The sequence below is a fragment of the Elephas maximus genome, chromosome 13 (assembly GCF_024166365.1).
Source record: "Elephas maximus indicus isolate mEleMax1 chromosome 13, mEleMax1 primary haplotype, whole genome shotgun sequence".
NCBI classification, from domain to species: Eukaryota; Metazoa; Chordata; class Mammalia; order Proboscidea; family Elephantidae; genus Elephas; species Elephas maximus.
Window position 1 is genome coordinate 20,982,690 of NC_064831.1, and position 19,521 is coordinate 21,002,210.

The 19,521-nt window shown below is 42.0% G+C and overlaps 1 protein-coding gene across 8 annotated transcripts in view; it reads right to left on the minus strand.

The window, feature by feature from the left end:
* The window catches only part of FNIP2 (folliculin interacting protein 2), a 191,351-nt gene that overhangs the window by 125,479 nt on the left and 46,351 nt on the right, over positions 1–19,521 (minus strand). For all 8 annotated transcript variants that reach the window (XR_007519836.1, XM_049905417.1, XM_049905413.1 and 5 more), the window contains exon 2: positions 870–996. Coding sequence is in view for 6 of the 8 variants with exons in the window: in XM_049905417.1 (XP_049761374.1) it covers positions 870–996 (127 nt within the window). In the remaining 2 variants the exon portion in view is untranslated. The remainder of the gene's footprint in view (positions 1–869; positions 997–19,521) is intronic.

Genomic DNA, 19,521 nt, shown 5'->3' on the forward strand with positions numbered 1-19,521 from the left:
ACAGTTAATGCTCTCAGCTGCTAAACAAGAGGTTGGATGTTCCAGTCTACCTAGAGATGCCTTGGAAGAAAGGCCTGGCAATCTACTTCCAACAAATCAGCCACTGAAACCCCGTGGAGCACAGTTCTGCTCTGACAGGCATGCGGGCACCATCAGTCAGAACTGACTCAGCAGCAACTGCTTTACTGGATGGACTGGTGCCCAGAAGCCTTGGGAGGCCCAGACTCTGCTGCTCTCCTTGGCTCTGCAGGACCAAGAGCTAGTCCGTCCTCACTCTAGCTGTCTCCAGCCCCCAGTCCCAGGCCCACCTCCCAGGTCCTCCACAAAGAAGAAGACATGAGTAACAGCTTCCTTGGCCAGACAGGTTTGAGAAACACTCCCTTTTGGAACTGATAATGCATCTTACCATATTACAGCCCTATAGTACAAAAAGCTATGTAATTTTGTTTAAGCCAGTGCTACATAATATCTATTAACATCCACGAAAAACACTGGACAGAATAATGCATTACTTTCCCTTCAGGCTAACCCTTAAAGAATTTTGGGGTTCTCAGTTTTCCCATTACATGTCACACACTTGGCATCAAAATCCTATTGGATTCCGACTCACCAGCAAATTCACCTCTCGAAGTGTGTACAGTACACTGCCTAGCTCCTGCTATGGTTCCCTACTACCTGCTTTACCTCCGCTTATTAATGAGAACACAACAATGCCCATGGGGGCAGGAGCCTTTGCTTGTATTTTTTGTGAACCATTAATAACACTGTCAAGGACAGCCCAAAGAGAAGACTGAGAACTAATAAATGACTTATCAGAGAGATGGGAAAAGTACAAACAAAAAAGATGAAAGCAAATCGGCATTTCATACCTGGGCTGCCACCTCTTCAATCTTGTGAACAGCTTTAGAATCAAACAAGACTTGTCTGCCTCTCCTCTCACAGTCCTGGTAAACGATCAGGCGAATCTCGTTCAGGTCAAATTCTGAACACGACCAACTGTGGATTAAAAGGGAAAAAGAGGTTACGTCACCTGCAACGCTTGGGACGATCTCAAATGGATAAGCTTCTCGGCTGATGCACCCATGTGAACGTTGAAAGACCATAAGCGTGCAAAGAGGGTAATCCCCTCAGACCTGGGGCAGTTAGTGAGTCTGGGGCAGGAAGCCTTGCCTGTGGACTCCCGAGGGCCATAAAAATATTGTCAGTGTCCGTGACAAAGGTTTGGGAAGTCTGCTTTAAATAATAAATCTCTGAAAAGAAAGCTCTTCCTTTCAAAGCTAACTTGGACACAGAGGGCAGCCAGAAATCCCAAAGGCTGGCATAGAGGACAAACCTGGATGCCTGGGTTCTGAGGGCAGCACACCTGAGCTACAGGAGTGGTCAAGCTACTATGTCCTTGGGCAGGGACCATTTAAGGAGGTCAGTACAGCCTTCTCCCCTCCCCTCTCCCATCTACCCTAGCAGTGCTCAGGTCAAACTGAGAGGAAATACATGTCCTAAAACTTATTCCTTTTCCTCTATTATGGCTGCCTGATACAGAGGTTTTGAAAACCATGTGCATCACCGCATAGCATCTGAGTTGCTAACAATAACCATCAGCAATATAGGAAGCATGTCTGTTCCTAGGCGAAGCCAAAGCTATTGGGCTGAAGTTCCTCAGAAGAAAACATGGATGTGTTCTTGAGCAACAGATGGCATGGGAGTGAGGGGCTGAGGAAAGGGTCATCACAGAAACCGCACTGCTCTGGGCATATTCACTTATCCAACCTTAGTTCATTCAGCACACGCATCAGTGCCGACCACATTCCAGGCCCTGGGGCGGACGCTAGGCAGTCCTCAGTTAGCTCACCAGACAGACTTGGTCCCTGCTCTCATGAAATTCAGGGTCTAGTGGGGATCATTGGGCTAATAATTGAAGCAACTGAACAGTGGTGGTCGCAAAAAATATCATGGCAAGACTTTGGTTCACTTATTTTGGATATGGAATCAGGAAAGACCAATCACTAGAGAAGGACATCATGTTTGGTAGAGGGCCAACTTTACAGCAGTATAATTTACAAGCAAGTTGCTCAGTCCTTATCTTGGGGGTTTAACACTGATTCAAGTATCAGTTAAACTGAGGACAGCCTCTCTAGAAGAACTAAAATTTAGGAATGATCACGATACCTTTCTAAATATCTAATTTTATTTTTCAACTAAAAAAAGATAGGAATAAAAGGTAAGAAAAGGGAAAAGTACATATCAGATTACTCAATTACTTTACCCAAATGCCTTAAAAGCATTTTACAAAATACTAGGAAAACCCTATTCTTTCCATATGAATATATTTTGGTATAACATTTATAAATTTGACATTTACCACCACTAATATTTTTTTTAATATTAGTGGAGGAAATTACAGGTGAAAATTTGGTAAAGGAGAGAGAGGCAGGACAAAGGAGATTAAATGAGTGCTTCAGAATGAGACGGAAACCCTGGTGGTGTAGTGGTTAAGAGCTACGGCTGCTAATCAAAAGGTCGGCAGTTCGAATCTACCAGGTGCTCCTTGCAACCCCTATGGGGCAGTTCTACTCTGTCCTACAGGGTCGCTATGAGTCAGAATCGACTCAATGGCAATGGGTTTGGTTTGGGTTCAGAATGAGACAGGCCTGGGATCAACTCTGAGCTCTACCTCCCTGAGCAGGACTTACAGGGCCCATTGTGAAGACAGAAGGAGACAATCCATGGAGACTTCCCAGCACACAACCACAGGGCTCAAGTCACCAGTAATCGTACACCACATGCTTACTACCACAGGGAACCAGCAGTTACAGTAGAGCTTCTAGGAGCACCAACCACAGTTCCAGCACTTTACCGAGGGCAACTCTGTATGATTCGGATGAGAAGTAAGCCTCCGGCTTCTGCCTGAACATGCCAGGCCACCTCAGAGAAGCTTCTTTTAATAAATCACCTCATTTCTTTGCTTTCGTTGAAAGCAAGGAAAGAGCAGTGCCCCTGACATTGGGACAGGGTATTATTTATGTGTTTGATGGTCAAAGCTATACGACAAGAAAGTGAGATGCTGTGCCTACATTTGTTTTCTGTAAAATTTAAATAAAATGCTTGTATAGATGCTTTTCAATTTTAAAATTCCATGATGCTATGATTTGCTCGGATTAGAACTAAACCCAGATCTTATTTCTGGAACTATTCATTAAAAGTGGGAAGCAAGTGACCGAAGTCTGTATTTACCTCAAATGGAATAAGCAATAGTTCAAATGGTTTTAAATGTAGAAAATGATTTTCTGAAAGAGATATAACCTTGAATTCAAAAGTTTATCAAATGCCCAATTTTTAGTTTATAATCTGCATAGCACATAAAAAACTCTGGAAGATGGCACAAACACACTATAAACAGCAATCACCTCTAGAGAGCTGGAACAGAGGACTGCAGAAGGGGAATAGGTCAGGGAAATCTGGTTCCTATTTCATACACTTCTACTGTCTGAATGTCTTACCAGGACATGTAAATCTCTCCTACTTAAAATAAATAGATTTAAGGTTGTCAAAGTTAGTCTTTATACAACATTTCTTGTACCCTATCATCCCACAATTCTACGTTTGATATAATTCAGAATCTAGAAACAAACTGGAAATAAGCCTCTTGTTTGATCTGTTCATTTAATAGTCACTGAAAATCTACTGTGTATAAGACCCTGGAGGGGGGTGAGAGGCACAATAAAGTGAATAAGAAATGTAAAGTCCCTGTTCTCAAGGAACTTAAAATCTAGAGGAAGAGATGATCATGTAGGTCTCGAAAACAAGAGGACAAGGCAGAACAGAGAGAGCAAGAGAGGAAAGAAGAAAAATTCCTGGAAGAAGCAAAGTCTGAACTAATGAAGCCATGAAGGACAGCAATGATTAGACGCTGGATGAACAGGGGAGACAGTCATTCCAGGCAGAGGGCACGGTGCAAACCAAAAAAAGCAAATGGTACAATGTCAAAGTCTTGAGTGACTAGAGTATGTCCACTGGAGAAGAATGACATGGGAAACGAGCCTGGAAAGATGGCTTAGGACCACTTTGGGGCCTTGAATGCTATGCCAAGGAATGTATATTTTCTTCTACATGCAGTAGTGTGCCGTTCTATGTTCTTGAGAAAGAAGGTGACATGCATGATCTGGCCTGTGTTTTAGGAAGAGAACTAAGCAGTTTAGATCTTTTTAAGGGCACATCAGAGGCGGACTGACTTGCATTCCCCAGGCTTCCCAGAGTCTGGCTAATAAGGGAGAGAGCAGCAGGTGTATAACTTGCTGCAGGAGGCTCAGCTATGTCCTCCAAGGCCAGTTCAGTGTTAGTATTTGATCCTTCCCTTGAGCTTTTCCAGAAATCAGGTTAGAAGTGGCCCGAGGACACCCACGTTAAAGATCTATGAGAGAATATTTGGAAAACGTCCTTCCCTCTTGCTCTCACACAAGAAAGCGGCTCTATATAGTCAAACAAAGTTCACATGAAAAGCACAAAGAGCAGTCTTGTGATCCAAGAATGTGAATGTTTAAAGAATCAGGTGCGACAAGGAACTTTAAATGGTCCAAGAAAAGGTAAACTGTAAACAAAACAAAAACAAAGAAAACCAACAATAACGATCACAACAAAACTGGCAAATGCTACCCATTTCACTAGTACTTCCTGCACTCCAGCTGTGTACCACGCACTCCTGCAGGCAGGGGGATAAAGCCGTGAACAGACCACAGCCCCTGCTCCTATGAGACTTCTGTGTTTATGATACACTTTCCCAACCACTCTTAGACCCCATCCTCTTTTCTCCTGCCAAGCTCATGCCTCCCCTCTTCCTTTAAAAAAAAAAAAAAAAGTTTCTAAATACAAACAGAAACCTCAGAAGATTTGCTTAAGGAAGCCTGAGTGACTATTACCTCAAAATAAGGGAAGACTGGGGGGTGGAGAAAATAGAGAAATTATGCTTGAGATGGCAATCAGAGCCCTCACCCTGTGAGCACATGAAGAATACTATCTCCCACCCAGTAACATGCTATTTATTTCAAGAGAGAAAATTTATGTAAGCAGATGGCACTAATGGATTTGGAATTCATTTATTTTTTGCTAGGTTAGTAATTTCAGGAAAAGTATCTTACAGATTAGTTGACTTTCTTTCCCTGTCTTGTATAAGGCTAGATGAATTGCCTGGTGTAATTTCAGAGAAGCTGCAGAAAAGTTCACCACTGAATTCGTGTCCTCTGGTGAAGAGCATAATAAAAAGTGCTTAAAATTGTCAATTCCCATCAGAAGCTTTAATAAATAAACTAAAGAAATAATTTTAAAATAATTCTAATTAAATGTTACTGTTTTGTTATCAAAAGAGAATAATATTGGATGTTGGATGGGCTATATGGAATTAACAGATAAACCCCCAAATCAGCACTGTGGTGAAATGGAAAGAGCGCTGTAAAGTGAGTTCCAGGGCACAGTCCTGCATTCATTCCTTCCACACCCTCCTCACTGCCTGCCATGACCCAGGTACCATGATGCCAGCAACAGGAATGGACCAGATCTAGTTTCTACTTCAAAATGCTTACAATCTGATATGGGAAGACCAACATAGAAACAATAACTGTACTGTTACAGGTACTGAGATAAATGTCTTACGTCTTATGGGGAACCTAAAAGACGAAGATGTCAAGTCCACACAGTGGCGTGGAGGGCAGGCACGAGTCACGGAGGATGTGACGCTTGGACATGGATTAGTTCTCACCAGGGTAAAGGGAGCTCCTGACTCTAGCTCTGCCACCTTCAATCCAGATGACTTCAGGAAAGCCCTCACCGAATGTCTTGTCTACGTCACACAGTTGTCAGGATAAACAGATGGTAAGTATGAAAGTACTTTTTATTGCTGTAGAACATAATTCACTGACCAAAGATCAATTCAAATACACAATCCCTTAACTGAGACCCCTAGGACCACATGTTTTTTATTTTTTTAGAAAGAAGCTTATACCACATAACATCTCCTCTAGGGTCTGGGGCATAATCAAACCCCTAAATCAAACAAATGATTCTACCAGGCAAAGTTATGAATATTTATGCCAAGTGGGTTAGACAGAGGCTATAAATAGTCTCAAGCCCTGGTGGCGCAGTGGTTAACCACTCGGCTGCTAACTGGAAGATCGGCAGTTCAAACCCACCAGCCACTCCACAGGAAAATGATGTGGCAGTCTGCTTCCATAAACATTTCAGCCTATGAAACCCTATGGGGCAGTTCTACTTTGTTCTACAAGGTTGCTCTGAGTCGGGACTGACTTGATGGCGACAGGTATAGATCATCTCACATCATCAATCAGTTCAGGTTAGTTCCAGATATTTTTTTCAGAGAGTTTTGGAATTGTGAGATAGGGATTATTGACCAATATAATGATCACCATATCAGAGGGAAGGTCAAAGACTGAGTAAGTGGTAGACAGGTCCCTCACACTTTCCTGAATATAGCCAATCTCCGACAGAGGTGACAGAAGTTTGTGTGTAAAGAGGTTGTACTCTGAGCTTCTTTCCCCCCATTGAAACAAAGCTATTAATCAAATGGCTGTGAGAGTCACAAGCAAAAAACCACAGAGGGCTTTATGTAATGCATTACACAGTAGTGACAAAACGTTATAGTATGAGTCACAATAAAGCCTGAGGTTGGGGTACTGAGAAATGGAAATTATGAAATACAGAAGAGGGAAAAAAGCATTTTTCTCCTTCTTTCCTGAGTTTGGGCTCGTGTCAAGTAAAACGAAGCTGGCATGTGACACCGGAGGCACCACTCCTCACATCCCAGTGCCCTTGGGCCACCCTGGCATCAGCAAGACACCCAGAGCTCTGCGCTGGGTTCCCTTGTTGTTAGGCGCTGTCAAGTCAGCCTGACTCCTAAAGAACTTATACACAACGGAATGAAACGTTGCCCAGTCCTGCACCATCCACAGTCCTTGCTATGTTTCAGTCCATTGTTGTAGGCACTGTGTCAACCCATCTCACTGAGGGTTCCCTTCTTTTTCATTGACTCTCTACCAAGCAGGATGTCTTTCTCCAGTGACTGCTCCCTCCTGATGATATGCCCAAAGTAAGCAGCACCGATCCTAGTTACATTCCTTCACCTCTTAGTCCAGTGTTTTCTCCTCTATAAAATGATGGGCTGGGGCTAAAATGATCCATAAAGGTCTCATTCTTCAACTCTAACACACTATAACCCCAAATTATCTATTAAGTATGCACAGTATAATTTAGAATCTATTACCTCGGCCAGGCACTAAGAGAAAGGCAATCTTAATGAAATAATCCAAATTACTACACGGTATCCGGGAAGCCTGGTGGCACGGTGGTTAAAAGTTCAGCTGCTAACCAAAAGGTAGGCAGCTGGAATCCATCAGCTACTCCTTGGATACCCTTCCACTCTGTCCTATAGGGTCGCTAGGAGTTGGAATGGACTCGATGGCAGGGGTTTGGTTTGTTTTTACTCTTTAACCCACGTAGATGTACCCTCTGCTTTGATAAACATGCCTCCTCATAAAAACACATCAGTTCTTCCAAGGGAAAAGGAGCACTGAGGGCAGGTCACTGAGCCAACCAAGGTCCCTCCCTGGCTAGCATTCCTGATTTTGCTATTGTTGTTACAAATCATTTCCTTCCTTTCTCCTCTTCAAAAATCCACAGAATCTTTAAATATGGTCTGTTTCTTCCAAAATGCTTCCTTTAATTCTTCTATGAGCACTACTCATTCTTTTCTGATATATACCTGTACCAAAAAAAAAAAAAAAAGTCAAAGACAAAAAGAGGGCTTGGCTGTGCAACTCCAGGCATGCAGGAAGCCAATATTCACTGAGCTAATTCTTTTATACCCTTGTCAGCAGAACCAAAGCAGCCAAGACTCATGATTATATTCTAGGATAACTGACATACATAATGGCCCTGCTGAAAGGTAACCCGTATCAACATGATTTCAGAGCTTTTCCTGAGTAAGCTTTCCCCGTCTCCTCCCCCATCTCCAGGACAGTTGTGTAGGAGTAACAGATGGACACATGAAGTTCAAAGTAAGTGTTCAAGACACTGCCTTATATATTCATTAATTTTAGATTCACTTCAATTGTACACAGATAAGGCAATCCTTCTGTTTTCATAGAGGTTTCCAGAAGTCAAAAGCTTGCTTCTCTCGGTAAGGTCTTTTCATTGCAAAAAGAGAAAGTCAAAATAAATAAGCAATCATCACCTATCTCTGATTTTAAAATATTATGTCTAAAAGAGATAGGTACAAACACACACTCTTTAACCCAGCAACGCCAGTTCTAGGAATTAATCATATAGCTACATCCCCAAGTGTGAAAAATAATTATGTACTGAAAGGTATCCACTGTGGCACTCTTTGTAACAGCAGAGGACTGGAAACAAAGTAAATGTCTGTCAGCGTGAGATGGTGACATAAATTATGGCACAGTCATAAAATGGAGTACTGCACAGATACAACAAAGAATGAGGAAGCTCCTTACATCATCACAGAAGCCCCAAGACATAATCTTAACTGGAAAAAAGTACAACCCATTGCAAATAGAATGCTATCATATGTATAAAAAAGGGCAAATGAGGGGGAAAAAAGCTCTAGATTTCCTTATATATGCACAGAGTACCTCTGATATGTACGCGATGAACCTGTAAGCTGTCTCTGGGGTAGGAAGCTGGGTGAGTGAGGGAAAGCAGTGAGCACCAGGCGGCACAGAGAAAGGCCTTCGCTAGGCTACTTAACACGCAGCACAGTGAAGAAGAGTGGAGACTCCGGAGCCAGGCAGCCTGGGTCACGTCCTAGCTTTCTCTCTCCCTAGCTACGTAAGTTTGGGCAAGATGCCCAACCTCTGTGTCCCTCAGTTTCCTTGTCTGTAAACAGGCGATAATAGTACCTACAAGTAGCATTCACTATAACTTTGAGCCTTTTAAATATTAAACCATGTGACTGTACCAGCTCTTGAAAAATTAAAAATAAATAACAGAGATGGGAAATATAACAGCCCTATTTTTTTTTTTTTAAACCCATCAAAGAATCTATTATTGCCTTAAGACAAAACAACCTTAATTACTGTTTCCTGAAAGAGGCTTCTTAGTAGTTGAAGCAGGGGACAGTGGGTGAAATCCTACAGGGACCTCACCTTAATGAATTCAAGGCATTCAGGTTTCATATATGTAATTTGGCCTTAGATAATGACATTTACTGAGCTTTTTTCTCAGTATTCATACACCACATTTTCCTGTTCTTCTCCCTCCCCTGCCCGTCCCAAGGATAAGAGAAATCTCTTTAAAAAAGCATTCCCTCTTCACATTTATTAAGCCCATTTATGGTCTTCAGTTGTTACTGTCATTCTAGTACTGTATCAAATGGATTTTCATTATGCTAAGCAACTGCCTTGTTTTTACTGCGTAATTCTCACAGAGCTCCAGAGACACGCCTTCCAGAAAATCTGATGTCTGGATGTGTGCAAAGGAAGACTGGTGACCAGAGCTGCACAGCACACACACAAACAATTGCCTAACATTTCAGAGTTTGCCAAACACTTGTACAGAATTCACCTGAGCTAACCTTTATAAATGTCCTGTGAGAGTCCGCATTATGTAACTGTTTTACACAGAAGTTAGGAGACCTTAACAAGGTTAAATCCTTTGCTCTCGAGTCAGTTCTGACTCACAGCAACCCTACAGGACAAAGCATAACTGTCCCACAGGGTTTTATGGAAGCAGACTGCCACATCTTCCTCCTGTGCAGCAGCTGGTGGGTTTTAATCCATTGACCTCTCACGTGCTTAACCACTGCACCACCAGGGCTGCTTTTAACAAGGCTACAACCTCCAAATTCTGTGTTCTTTCAATTCTGCAATACTACCACCCTATATCAGTAGCAAACAAGTCAGGGTAACATCCTCTACCTTCCAGGACCTCCCAGCGCATTTCCTCTGAGGTGTAAAAACCTGCTATCTCTGAAAATTTAAAAAAAAAGTGGGGGTAGCTTTTTAAAAAGTTTACACACACACACACACACACACATACAAAATAGCTCATATCACGAAGGCTTAATCTCAATAATATGTAAAGAGCTAGAAATTGATAAAGAAAGAAGACTTGTAAACCAGGGAAAAGGGAGCCAACAGTACATTAAGATGTCCTTAAGTATCTCTTAAAAAGAGAAAAGCAAGTTAAAACCATACCCCTGTCAGGATGGCTGGACATCCAGCCCTAGGGAAATACAGGTGGTCCTGGTGGCCGCTGTTGGCTCCCATCATGGCACCCTCACGTGTGCAGGGTACACCTGCTCCACAGGGTTTTTAAGGCTCCTAGATTTCAGAAGCAGATCGCCAGGCCCGGCTTCTGAGATGCCTCTGGTGGGTTCGAACTGCTAACCTTTCAGCTAGTCGTCAAGCACTTCATCACTTGTGCCACCCAAGGACTCTGGAAATACAGGTAAGGGCACAAAATGGTACGCCCACACATGTAGGGCAATCTGTCATAAAAAAAAAAAAACTAGCAAAATTACAAGTGCATTTAACCTTGGACCTAGCAATCCCACTTCTGAAACTACACAGGTGTATACGTGCGTGATCGCAACACGTTTGCTAAGCTCAAAAGACTGGAAACTGGAGGGCATCAGTAGGAGCAGGTTAAACCAACCATGCCATATGCACACAGCAAAATACAAAGCAGCTGCTGAGGAGAGAGTGCTATCAGACCTCCAGATTACACAGCCATATTAAAACACAGAGACCATTGTATATAGTCTGCTACCTACTCTGTAAGGAGGAGGAGGAATCTGTATTTATACTTGGTTATTTCTGCACAAAGAAATATTAGGATGTCTAAGAAACTAATACCATTGGTTACCTAAACGGGATGGGGAAGACTAAGGGAGTGGGCACTTGTTTCAAATACATACTTTTGTATATATATTTATCTTTTAATCAAGTCAATGTATTATCTCTATCGACAGAAGGCTTTTTAAAATGTTAGAATAAATAAATAAACCTATGGGGGCCTCCTTACCTCTGCTTTAGGTTTGCACGTAGAGGGATATCCACCATTAGTGTTAACACTCCTGACTGCTCCTCACTCGCCCCTTGCTACAGGAGAAAAGTGAATTCTGACTGTAAATTTTCTTTTATTCTTTGGCATCTGACTGCCCATGAAGCACACGCATCTAGCCCGTTCCTCAACTCCTCAACACCTCAGGCTTTACAGGACATGTCCCTGTGTGGGAGACCTGCAGATATCCTGGGCTGCTTATGACAGGGTGGGAAGCCCTGCTGAATTTGGGGTTCAGTATTAGGCAGCCCCTCGTCACAGACCCTAGCTGTTTTTCAAATGGAGATATTTTGTCTTCCATCTGCCTGACCACTGTTTCTCTCTCAATTCAAACTCTGTTGGGGAAGGACAATGGGTGTCATTTACTAGTCTTTCCTTCAATTCAAGGAAAATTCTCTCCCATGGAGATTGTCAGAAATTTGAACAAAAAATTGGGCTGTTCTTAGGAAAGCTGGTAATAGGGAACCCAAGGTCGAGAAGGAAGAGTGTTGACATGTCGTGGGGTTGTTAACCAATGTCATAAAACAATGTGTATAATTATTTAATGAGAAGCTAGTTTGTTCTGTAAACCTTCATCTAAAGTACAATAAAAGAAACTGCTTTTTTTTAAAAAAAAAAAAAAATTGGGTTCTTTGCCTGTAACAGTTAAAACTGGAAACAACTTAAATATCTAGTAGCAGACTATGATCTAACATTTGAAGCCAACCATTTAAGAAGATATCACATAGTCATTAAAAATTAGTCTCCAAAACATTTTAATGACACGGAAAAATGGCCACATTATTTGGAGTGGAAAAGAAGATAATAAATCTAGATATACAGTATGATTTCAATTAATGTAACGCACTTATCCTCACGCACCAAAAAGGGACTGGAAGAAAATAAACAGAAGCGTCAACAGCAGTTGGATTTGTGCGATAGCACTATTGGTGATCTGGATTTTCATTTTGGTATTTGCTTGCATTTTAAAAACATTTTATGTAAAATTGTATCATTTTGATACTTGGAAAAAAAGGTTTAAGAAAAATACTTAAAAGAATTTTAGTAACAATATAAAATAAAGAAATAAAGAGGCATTTAAAAAGAAAAGGGGAAATACCAAACAGTGTGCTTTGACCCACTCTGAAAAATGCCCCTGTTAAAATATTTTTAAATATTTCAATTGTCAAGGGAACTTTTAAGACAGGAATTTTCAGTAACAGGCCCTGCTTTAACGTTTGTGATAGGATCATCCTCTGAGCATCGTTTCAGGCTGTTACAGCCTGCTGGAGGGCTCCCTGTGGAGATGAGAACCAAGGTCACATTTGAGCTTTAGATTTAGCATCAAAAGTGTCTGTCCAGCAGAGCTGCAGGCCGTCTCCCTCTCTGTTCTACCCACCAAGCTGGAAAGGGGAGAGGGTCAGTCCTCGTTAACTGCTCTACAGAGCACACCCAACCCTCCATGGGGCCTTGCTCCTCCTGACAGAGGAGAGAGTTCTCATGGAGAAGTTTACACTAAGGTGTCAGTTAGTGACTAGAGAGCACAATGCTTACAGACAAAGAAATGAGGCTCTAATGACAGGCACTTTTGCTGGCATGCAAGAGCCAATATGGGTGATACAGAGGATGGGCACCTTCCATTTCCCTCTCATATCACCCAGGCAGCTGCTAGCTCTGCCTAGCAATATACCTCCACCCCATTCACAATAAGAAGCCCTGGTGGGACAGTGGTTAAGCACTTGGCTGTGAACCAAAAGGTCCGTGGTTCAAACCCACCAGCCGCATCACAAGAGAAGATGGTAAAATCTGCTTCTGTAAAGACTACCATCTTGGAAGCCCAATGGGGCAGTTCTGCCCTGTCCTATAGGGGCGCTATGAGTCAGAATCGACTCGACGGTAACGGTTTTTTTTTTTTTTTGTCTACTCACAAACCCATGAAGGACCATTTACTTCCTAAATCCAAACCACCTATCTTCAAAAAACATTTTTCTTCTTAGAATGCACACCAGGTATGCTCTTGCCTCAGGGTCTCTGTACTTGTTCCCTCTGTTGAGAATGCACTTCCTCAAAAGTCCACGTGGCTTGCTTCCTCACCTGGAAAAGATTATCACTGAGAGGGGATGGCTCCCTTGATTACCCAAAGCAGAGTCTTAACATTCTAACATCTCTGTGTCTCACCAGTCACTGACATGACGAGAAGGCCAGTGCTAGAAGGGACTGCAGACACCACCTAGTCGGTGGTTCATAGGCTTGGCTCAGCATTAGAATTACTGGAGAGCTTTTTTGTTTTTCTAAATCAACAAGGTTTCACAGGCTCCACCTTGAGAACTTTGGTTTAGTGGACCTGAAGTGAGGCTCAGGAATCTGTATTTTTCAAAGCACTTCATATATTTGGGAACCACCAACCACCACCTTTATATCTAAGAGATGAGGTGACTTTTGCAAAGACGGAGTCAGAGTCGGGCAGAGAAGATCCCCAGAACAAAGCAGAGAAGGTCCCCAGTTCAAAGATCCTTCTACTATACCTAATATTACAGTCTAGGCTTTCACATGTTAAGCTTTAATTAAAAAAAAAAGAAAAATAGCTTAGCTTTAATAGCATTTTAAATCCACATCTGTTTTTAAAAGGCCTGAGAGAAGTTTTGTTATGTTTTCTTTTTTAATTACTTCTCTCTCTTTTTTTAATTCTGCTTTAGGTGAAAGTTTATTTCTCATTCAAAAATTTATACATATGTTGTTTTGTGACATTAGCTGCAATCCCCACAATGTGACAGCATGCTCCCCCCTTCCACACTTCCACCCCAGATTCCCAGTGTCCATTCAACCAGCTCCTGTCCCAGCCTGCCTTCTCACCCTGCTTTTGGACAGGAGCTGTCCATTCGGTCTCATATACCTGACTGAGCTAAGGAGAACTTCCTCGCGTGTTATTATTATTATTATCTTGTCCTGTCTCTAACCTTTGTCTGAAGAGTGGGCTTTAGGAATGGTTCCAGTTCTGGGTTAACAGTACGGGGACCATAGTTCTGAGGGTTCCTCCAGTCTCTGTCAGACCATTAAGTCTGGCCTTTTTAGGTGAATTTGAGTTCTGTTCTACGTTTTTCTCCTGCTCTGTCTGGGACTCTCTGCTGTGTTCCCTGTCAGGGTGGTCATTGGTGGTAGCCGCGTACCACCTAGTTCTGGTCTCAGTTTGGTGGAGTCTGGTTCATTTTGCCCTTAGTCCTCTGGGCAAGTATTTTCCTTGTATCTTTGTTTTTCTTCATTCTGCTTTGCTCTGAGTGGGATGGGGCCAATTGATGTATCTTAGATGGCTGCTCACAAGCTTATAAGTTCATATATCTTCAACTGTTATGTTTTCTTTTAACCTTCCTAAACTGGTAAGAACACAGCATCAGTACTGGAGGAAGACACATCAACAACCTGTGATATGCAGATGATACAACCTTGCTTGCTGAAAGTGAAGAGGACTTCAAGCACTTGCTCATGAAGATCAGAGACCACAGCTTTTGGCATGGATTACACCTCAACATAAAGAAAAAAATCCTCACAGCTGGACCAGAAAAAAACACGATAAACGGAGAAAATATTGAAGTTGCCATGGATTTCATTTTACTTGGATCCACAATCAATACTGTTGGAAGCAGCAGTCAAGAAATCAAAGGACACGTTGCATTGGGCAAATCTGCTGCAAAAGACCTCTTTAAAGTGTTAAAAAGCAAAGACATGACTTTAAGAACTAAGGTGCTTCTGACCCAAGCCATGGTGTTTTCAATCCCCTCATGTGCATGTGAAAGCTGGACAGCGAATAAGGAAGACCAAAGAAGAATTGATGCCTTTGAATTACGGTGCTGGTGAATATACCATGGACTGCCAGAAGAACGAACGAATCTGTCTGGGAAGAAGTATAGCCAGAATGCTCATTAGAAGCAAGGATGGTGAGACTCTCTCACATACTTTGGCCATGTTATTGGGAGGGACTAATCGCTGGTGAAGGACATCATACTTGGTGGAGTAGAGGGTCAGTGAAAAAGAGGAAGATTCTGAATCAGATGGACTGACAGAATGGCTGCAACAATGGGCTCAAGCATAACAATGATTGTGAGGATGACACAGGATGCGGCAGTGTTTCGTTCTGTTGTACACAGGGTCGCTATGAGTCGGAACCGAGTTGAGAGCACCTAACAACCACAACAACAAACTGATAAGAGAAAAATTAAACCCTTAAAGATATAAGAGGTGATAGATATAGATACACCAGATACCCACACATCCTATAAAAACTTGGGACCCCATAAAAGAAAAGAGGGGCTCCAGGTATTTCTAGAGCCTGTAGGCTTGCTATGGATTCCCTTTGGTGAGTTTTGACTGGAAGTCCAAATGATACCTTGGGTCACTGTTGATGAGTGAGTTATTGCTCTCACCAATCTCCGCCAGGGCTTGCTACATTATTGTTCAGCATTTATTCAGCTTTTGTTACTATAACAATAAAAGGATAAGGCTAAGCCAGAGCCTGACTCACAACAGGAATCATAATAGGGGAACCAGAAATGGTGGACCTGTTCAGCAAGTACTCCAGTTCAGTATACAGCTGAGCAGAAAGCTGAGGAAGAAAGGCTTCAGAGCTGAACAGTGACTTGTCTGCAGATCCTAGAACGGAGAAACTGTGTCTTCTGTCTAGAGCACTGTTATTCGGGAGACAGTGTGTTATGGTGACTAATCACAAGTGCTTTACCCTGTTATGTCATCAATACTTATCAAAATAAGACCCAGACAAAAGTTTATGTTAGTTGCCAGCTTCTAGGAAACAAGTTCACACACACTTCAAACCCCCGTATTAAGGCTGCTCTGACTCACCCACAGTAAGAGATGTGGCCTCAGAGGGAAAGACGAATGTTCTTTAAACCTGAATCCGACGTGACATTGCAGGAATACTAGGTTACCGCTGCATTCCCTCATTTACTCACTCAATCATTCCTGAATTATATCTCAAAACTCCACAGATCAGCCAGTGGAAATAAACTCTTGTACAGGAGCCCTGGTGGCATAGTGGTTAAGAGCTACAGCTGCTAGACCCAAAAGGTCAGCTGCTGGAATCCACCAGCAGCTCCTCGGAAACCCTATGGGGCAGGTCTACTCTGTCCTACAGGCTCGCTATGAGTCAGAATTGACTCCACAGCAACAGATTTTTTGGTTTGGGAACTAGTCGAAGAAAACTCATGGTCCATAAAATCAGTGTAAGGGGAAGGAATGCAGGAAGAGGAGAACTTGTGACAGCAATACCCAATGCATCCGAGACAGCCACACCTAGCAATTTACTACCTCCCGTGAAACTCGTCACAAAACACAAGACCATCAGCTGACCAGGGTTTGTTTTCTTCTCTAAGCGCTTCATTCGACCTGTGCAATAGCTGCATTTTCTAATAAGTACCATGGAAGCAGAAAAGCTTTCAGTGTTTTTACCTGGAGAACACAATGAAAGACTCTCTTCTCACCCCTACAACTTCACTAGGCTTTCTTTTAATAGCCTTTTCTTAGAGTCCTCAGAATCCTTTGGTCTGTTGCCTCAGCATCTCTCTCTCCAGATCCGTGACTATTTTTGTACTTCCTAGTCAGTAACCCTATAAATAAAGATGAGTAGTAAGATCACAGTCAGCTTATCTCTGTCAGTTTACTCTGGGGGGCGGATGCAAATACACACTGGCTTCTGTACTTATTCTCTTGTTAAGCAACCAGCACAAACAATCTAAGGATCTGTTGTTCTTATTTAATTAATAGAATTAATTAGTCTAAAATATAGGTAAGTCAGAAGCTACACTCGTTAATTCTTCTGCCCCTTCCATCCTGGTGGCTCTAAGGCAATACAGGGATTATCTTCGGAAGGTAAATGTCAAGATGTGAGACTGTGATGCACAATTGGCTCTGAAGTGCTGTTTCTGTTCCTCTTTGTGTGCACAAAGTATACCTTAGAGACAAGGTTATGTCGAGTTTTCTCAGCCATCAGAGAAACAATGATTCAGAGATAAGCTTGGCAGACAACCCCAGATTCCTCATATAAACAGCCCTAATTTGCTGGGAAGGAAACCCTGGTGGCGTAGTGGTTAAGAGCTACAGCTGCTCCTTGGAAACCCTACAGGGCAGTTCTACTCTGTCCTATAGGGTTGCTTTGAGTCAGAATCGACTCGACAGCAATGGGTTAATTTGCTGGGAAAGTTTGAAAAATCCGAAGTTATCAGCAGCTTTGCTGTGGTCAATATTTTGAGAAAGAAGATTGAAAGCAATTGTTTGAAGACTACACCATGTACCGTGCATCATAGTTCAAAGAGTTACTAGATTTGAACTGAGTTTCAGCAAGGAATTTTCATTGACAAGCCATTCAAGATGCCTCATCAAACTCTGTAGGTTTTTGTTGACCCTGGAATTTCGTGATATAAATTAACCCCCAATCGCTATCAGTACAGCGGTTAGGGGGAATGGAGATGAAGATTCAGCCTAACTTCCATACTGAAATGTTTCATGCCACATGAACCACGACAAACCAAAAAAACCCAAACCTGTTGCCATGAGTTGATTCCGATCCCATAGGACAGAGTAGAACTGCTCCACAGTAGATTTAAACTTTTGGTTAGCAGCCAAACGCTTAATCACCGCACCACCAGGGCTCCTGAACAACAATAAACCAACAATCGACTCGGTTGCCACCGAGTCGATTCCAACTCATAGTGGCCCTACAGGACAGAGTAGAACTGTCCCATACGGTTTCCGAGGAGCACCTGGTGGTTTCAAACTGCTGGCCTTCAGGTTAGCAGCCATAGCTCTTAATCACTATGACACCAGGGTTTCCGAAGGAAGATTAAAATGTTTCTTTTTGCATTGAGATGTGTCTTTTACTGTAACAGCCACTGTCAAGTATCTAACACATCTCCACATGTTTGTGGAATCTTTCTCCTGACCTTCTGAATAATTGAAAGTTATTGTTTATCGGTGTGCTCAACTAAGAAGACCACCTAAAACTATTGATTTAAGATACCCAGGAGCAAAGGGGGAGTTGGAGGTCATACCTAACTGACTGCCATGTGACTTAGACAAACAGATAACTCGTGAGCGTTTTGGAGCCAGGTCCTTACAGTGCAAGCTTCTGTCAATAATTCACTTCTATCCTCGAGACTGGCCCAAGTCCTAACGAAACTCATGGAAACCAGGCAAGATACTGCAAACACTGAACATGTTTCAAGACTGGAGGAAGGGGAAGAGAAAGTGGATGAGGTCTACCAGACAGCTGGTCTGACCTGAGATGGATTCCAGTTAATTAACAAATATATGTCATCACTGTGTAACAGTCTAAAAAAAATCTCAACATTAAAATAGCAATCCAAAAGAAGTGAAAATAAGGAAAGGAGATAATAAGTTTGAAGTGTCATTTAAATTAAAATGATTAAAATCCTACCAAAAAAAAAACAACAAGCTCGTTGAAAGTGAGAAACAGCAGCTCATACCAAAAAGTTTAGACATTAAAAAAAGAAAGATGGTGTGTGGACACCTGCCCCCCAGCCCAAAAAGAACTATTTGGGGATCTAGAATTCTATAAAATAATAGAAACAGGAAATACAAGAAGGCCCTAAAACTGCATCTTAGAATCTTAGAGCAGGAAGAAAAGTTTTAAATAATCTAAGCCAACGACATGGTTTAGCAATTGAGGGTAAGGCCCAGAAAAGCCAGGTGACTTGCCCACAATTACACAGCTCTGGGGCAGCAGGCTAGTGACCAGAATCCAGGATCAGGACCCAGGTAAACTGAGTGCTAATCCTTGTCTCTTTATCATTCAGTTGCCTTCTTGATAGGAACCACATTAAAAATAGATAATATAAAAGTGAAATTCTTATTTGATCACTCAAATGTATTTGTATCACATTGTCCATGACTCCTTCCTCTACAAATAGATCTCTGAGTAGACAGCATGTGATCCCACACCCATTAAAGGGCTTCCCCATGCCCCACCTCTCCAATCTACTAGGCTCTTACACTGGAATATCCATTTACTAAGCTTCTAGTAAAGAAAGACAAAGAGTTCTATATGACAGAAACTATATCCTGATTATTTTTAATCAAATCAGTAAACATATTTACAGGGTAAACAGTTTTTTTTTTTTTTTTACGGGTCAAGAGGGCAGCATGTTAATTTGGAGAAAACTTCTCTAAGAGGAAAAAAAACCATTTATGTGAATGTAGAAACTTGCTTTTACACTGATCACGAGAGCTTAACCTTTGACTTTCTTTACTATCTACATAAAAGATTTTAGAATGAAATTCATTTCTCAAAGGATTTTTCCTTTTTATTGATATGCCAAAAAATTTTTTTTATAGTGTTTCATTTAAAGGAATTACTACTAATGAATTCTCCCAGAGTGAACAAAACAATCAACCTAAAGGAATAGAGCCAGTATAAGAGGTAGACTATTACCTTTT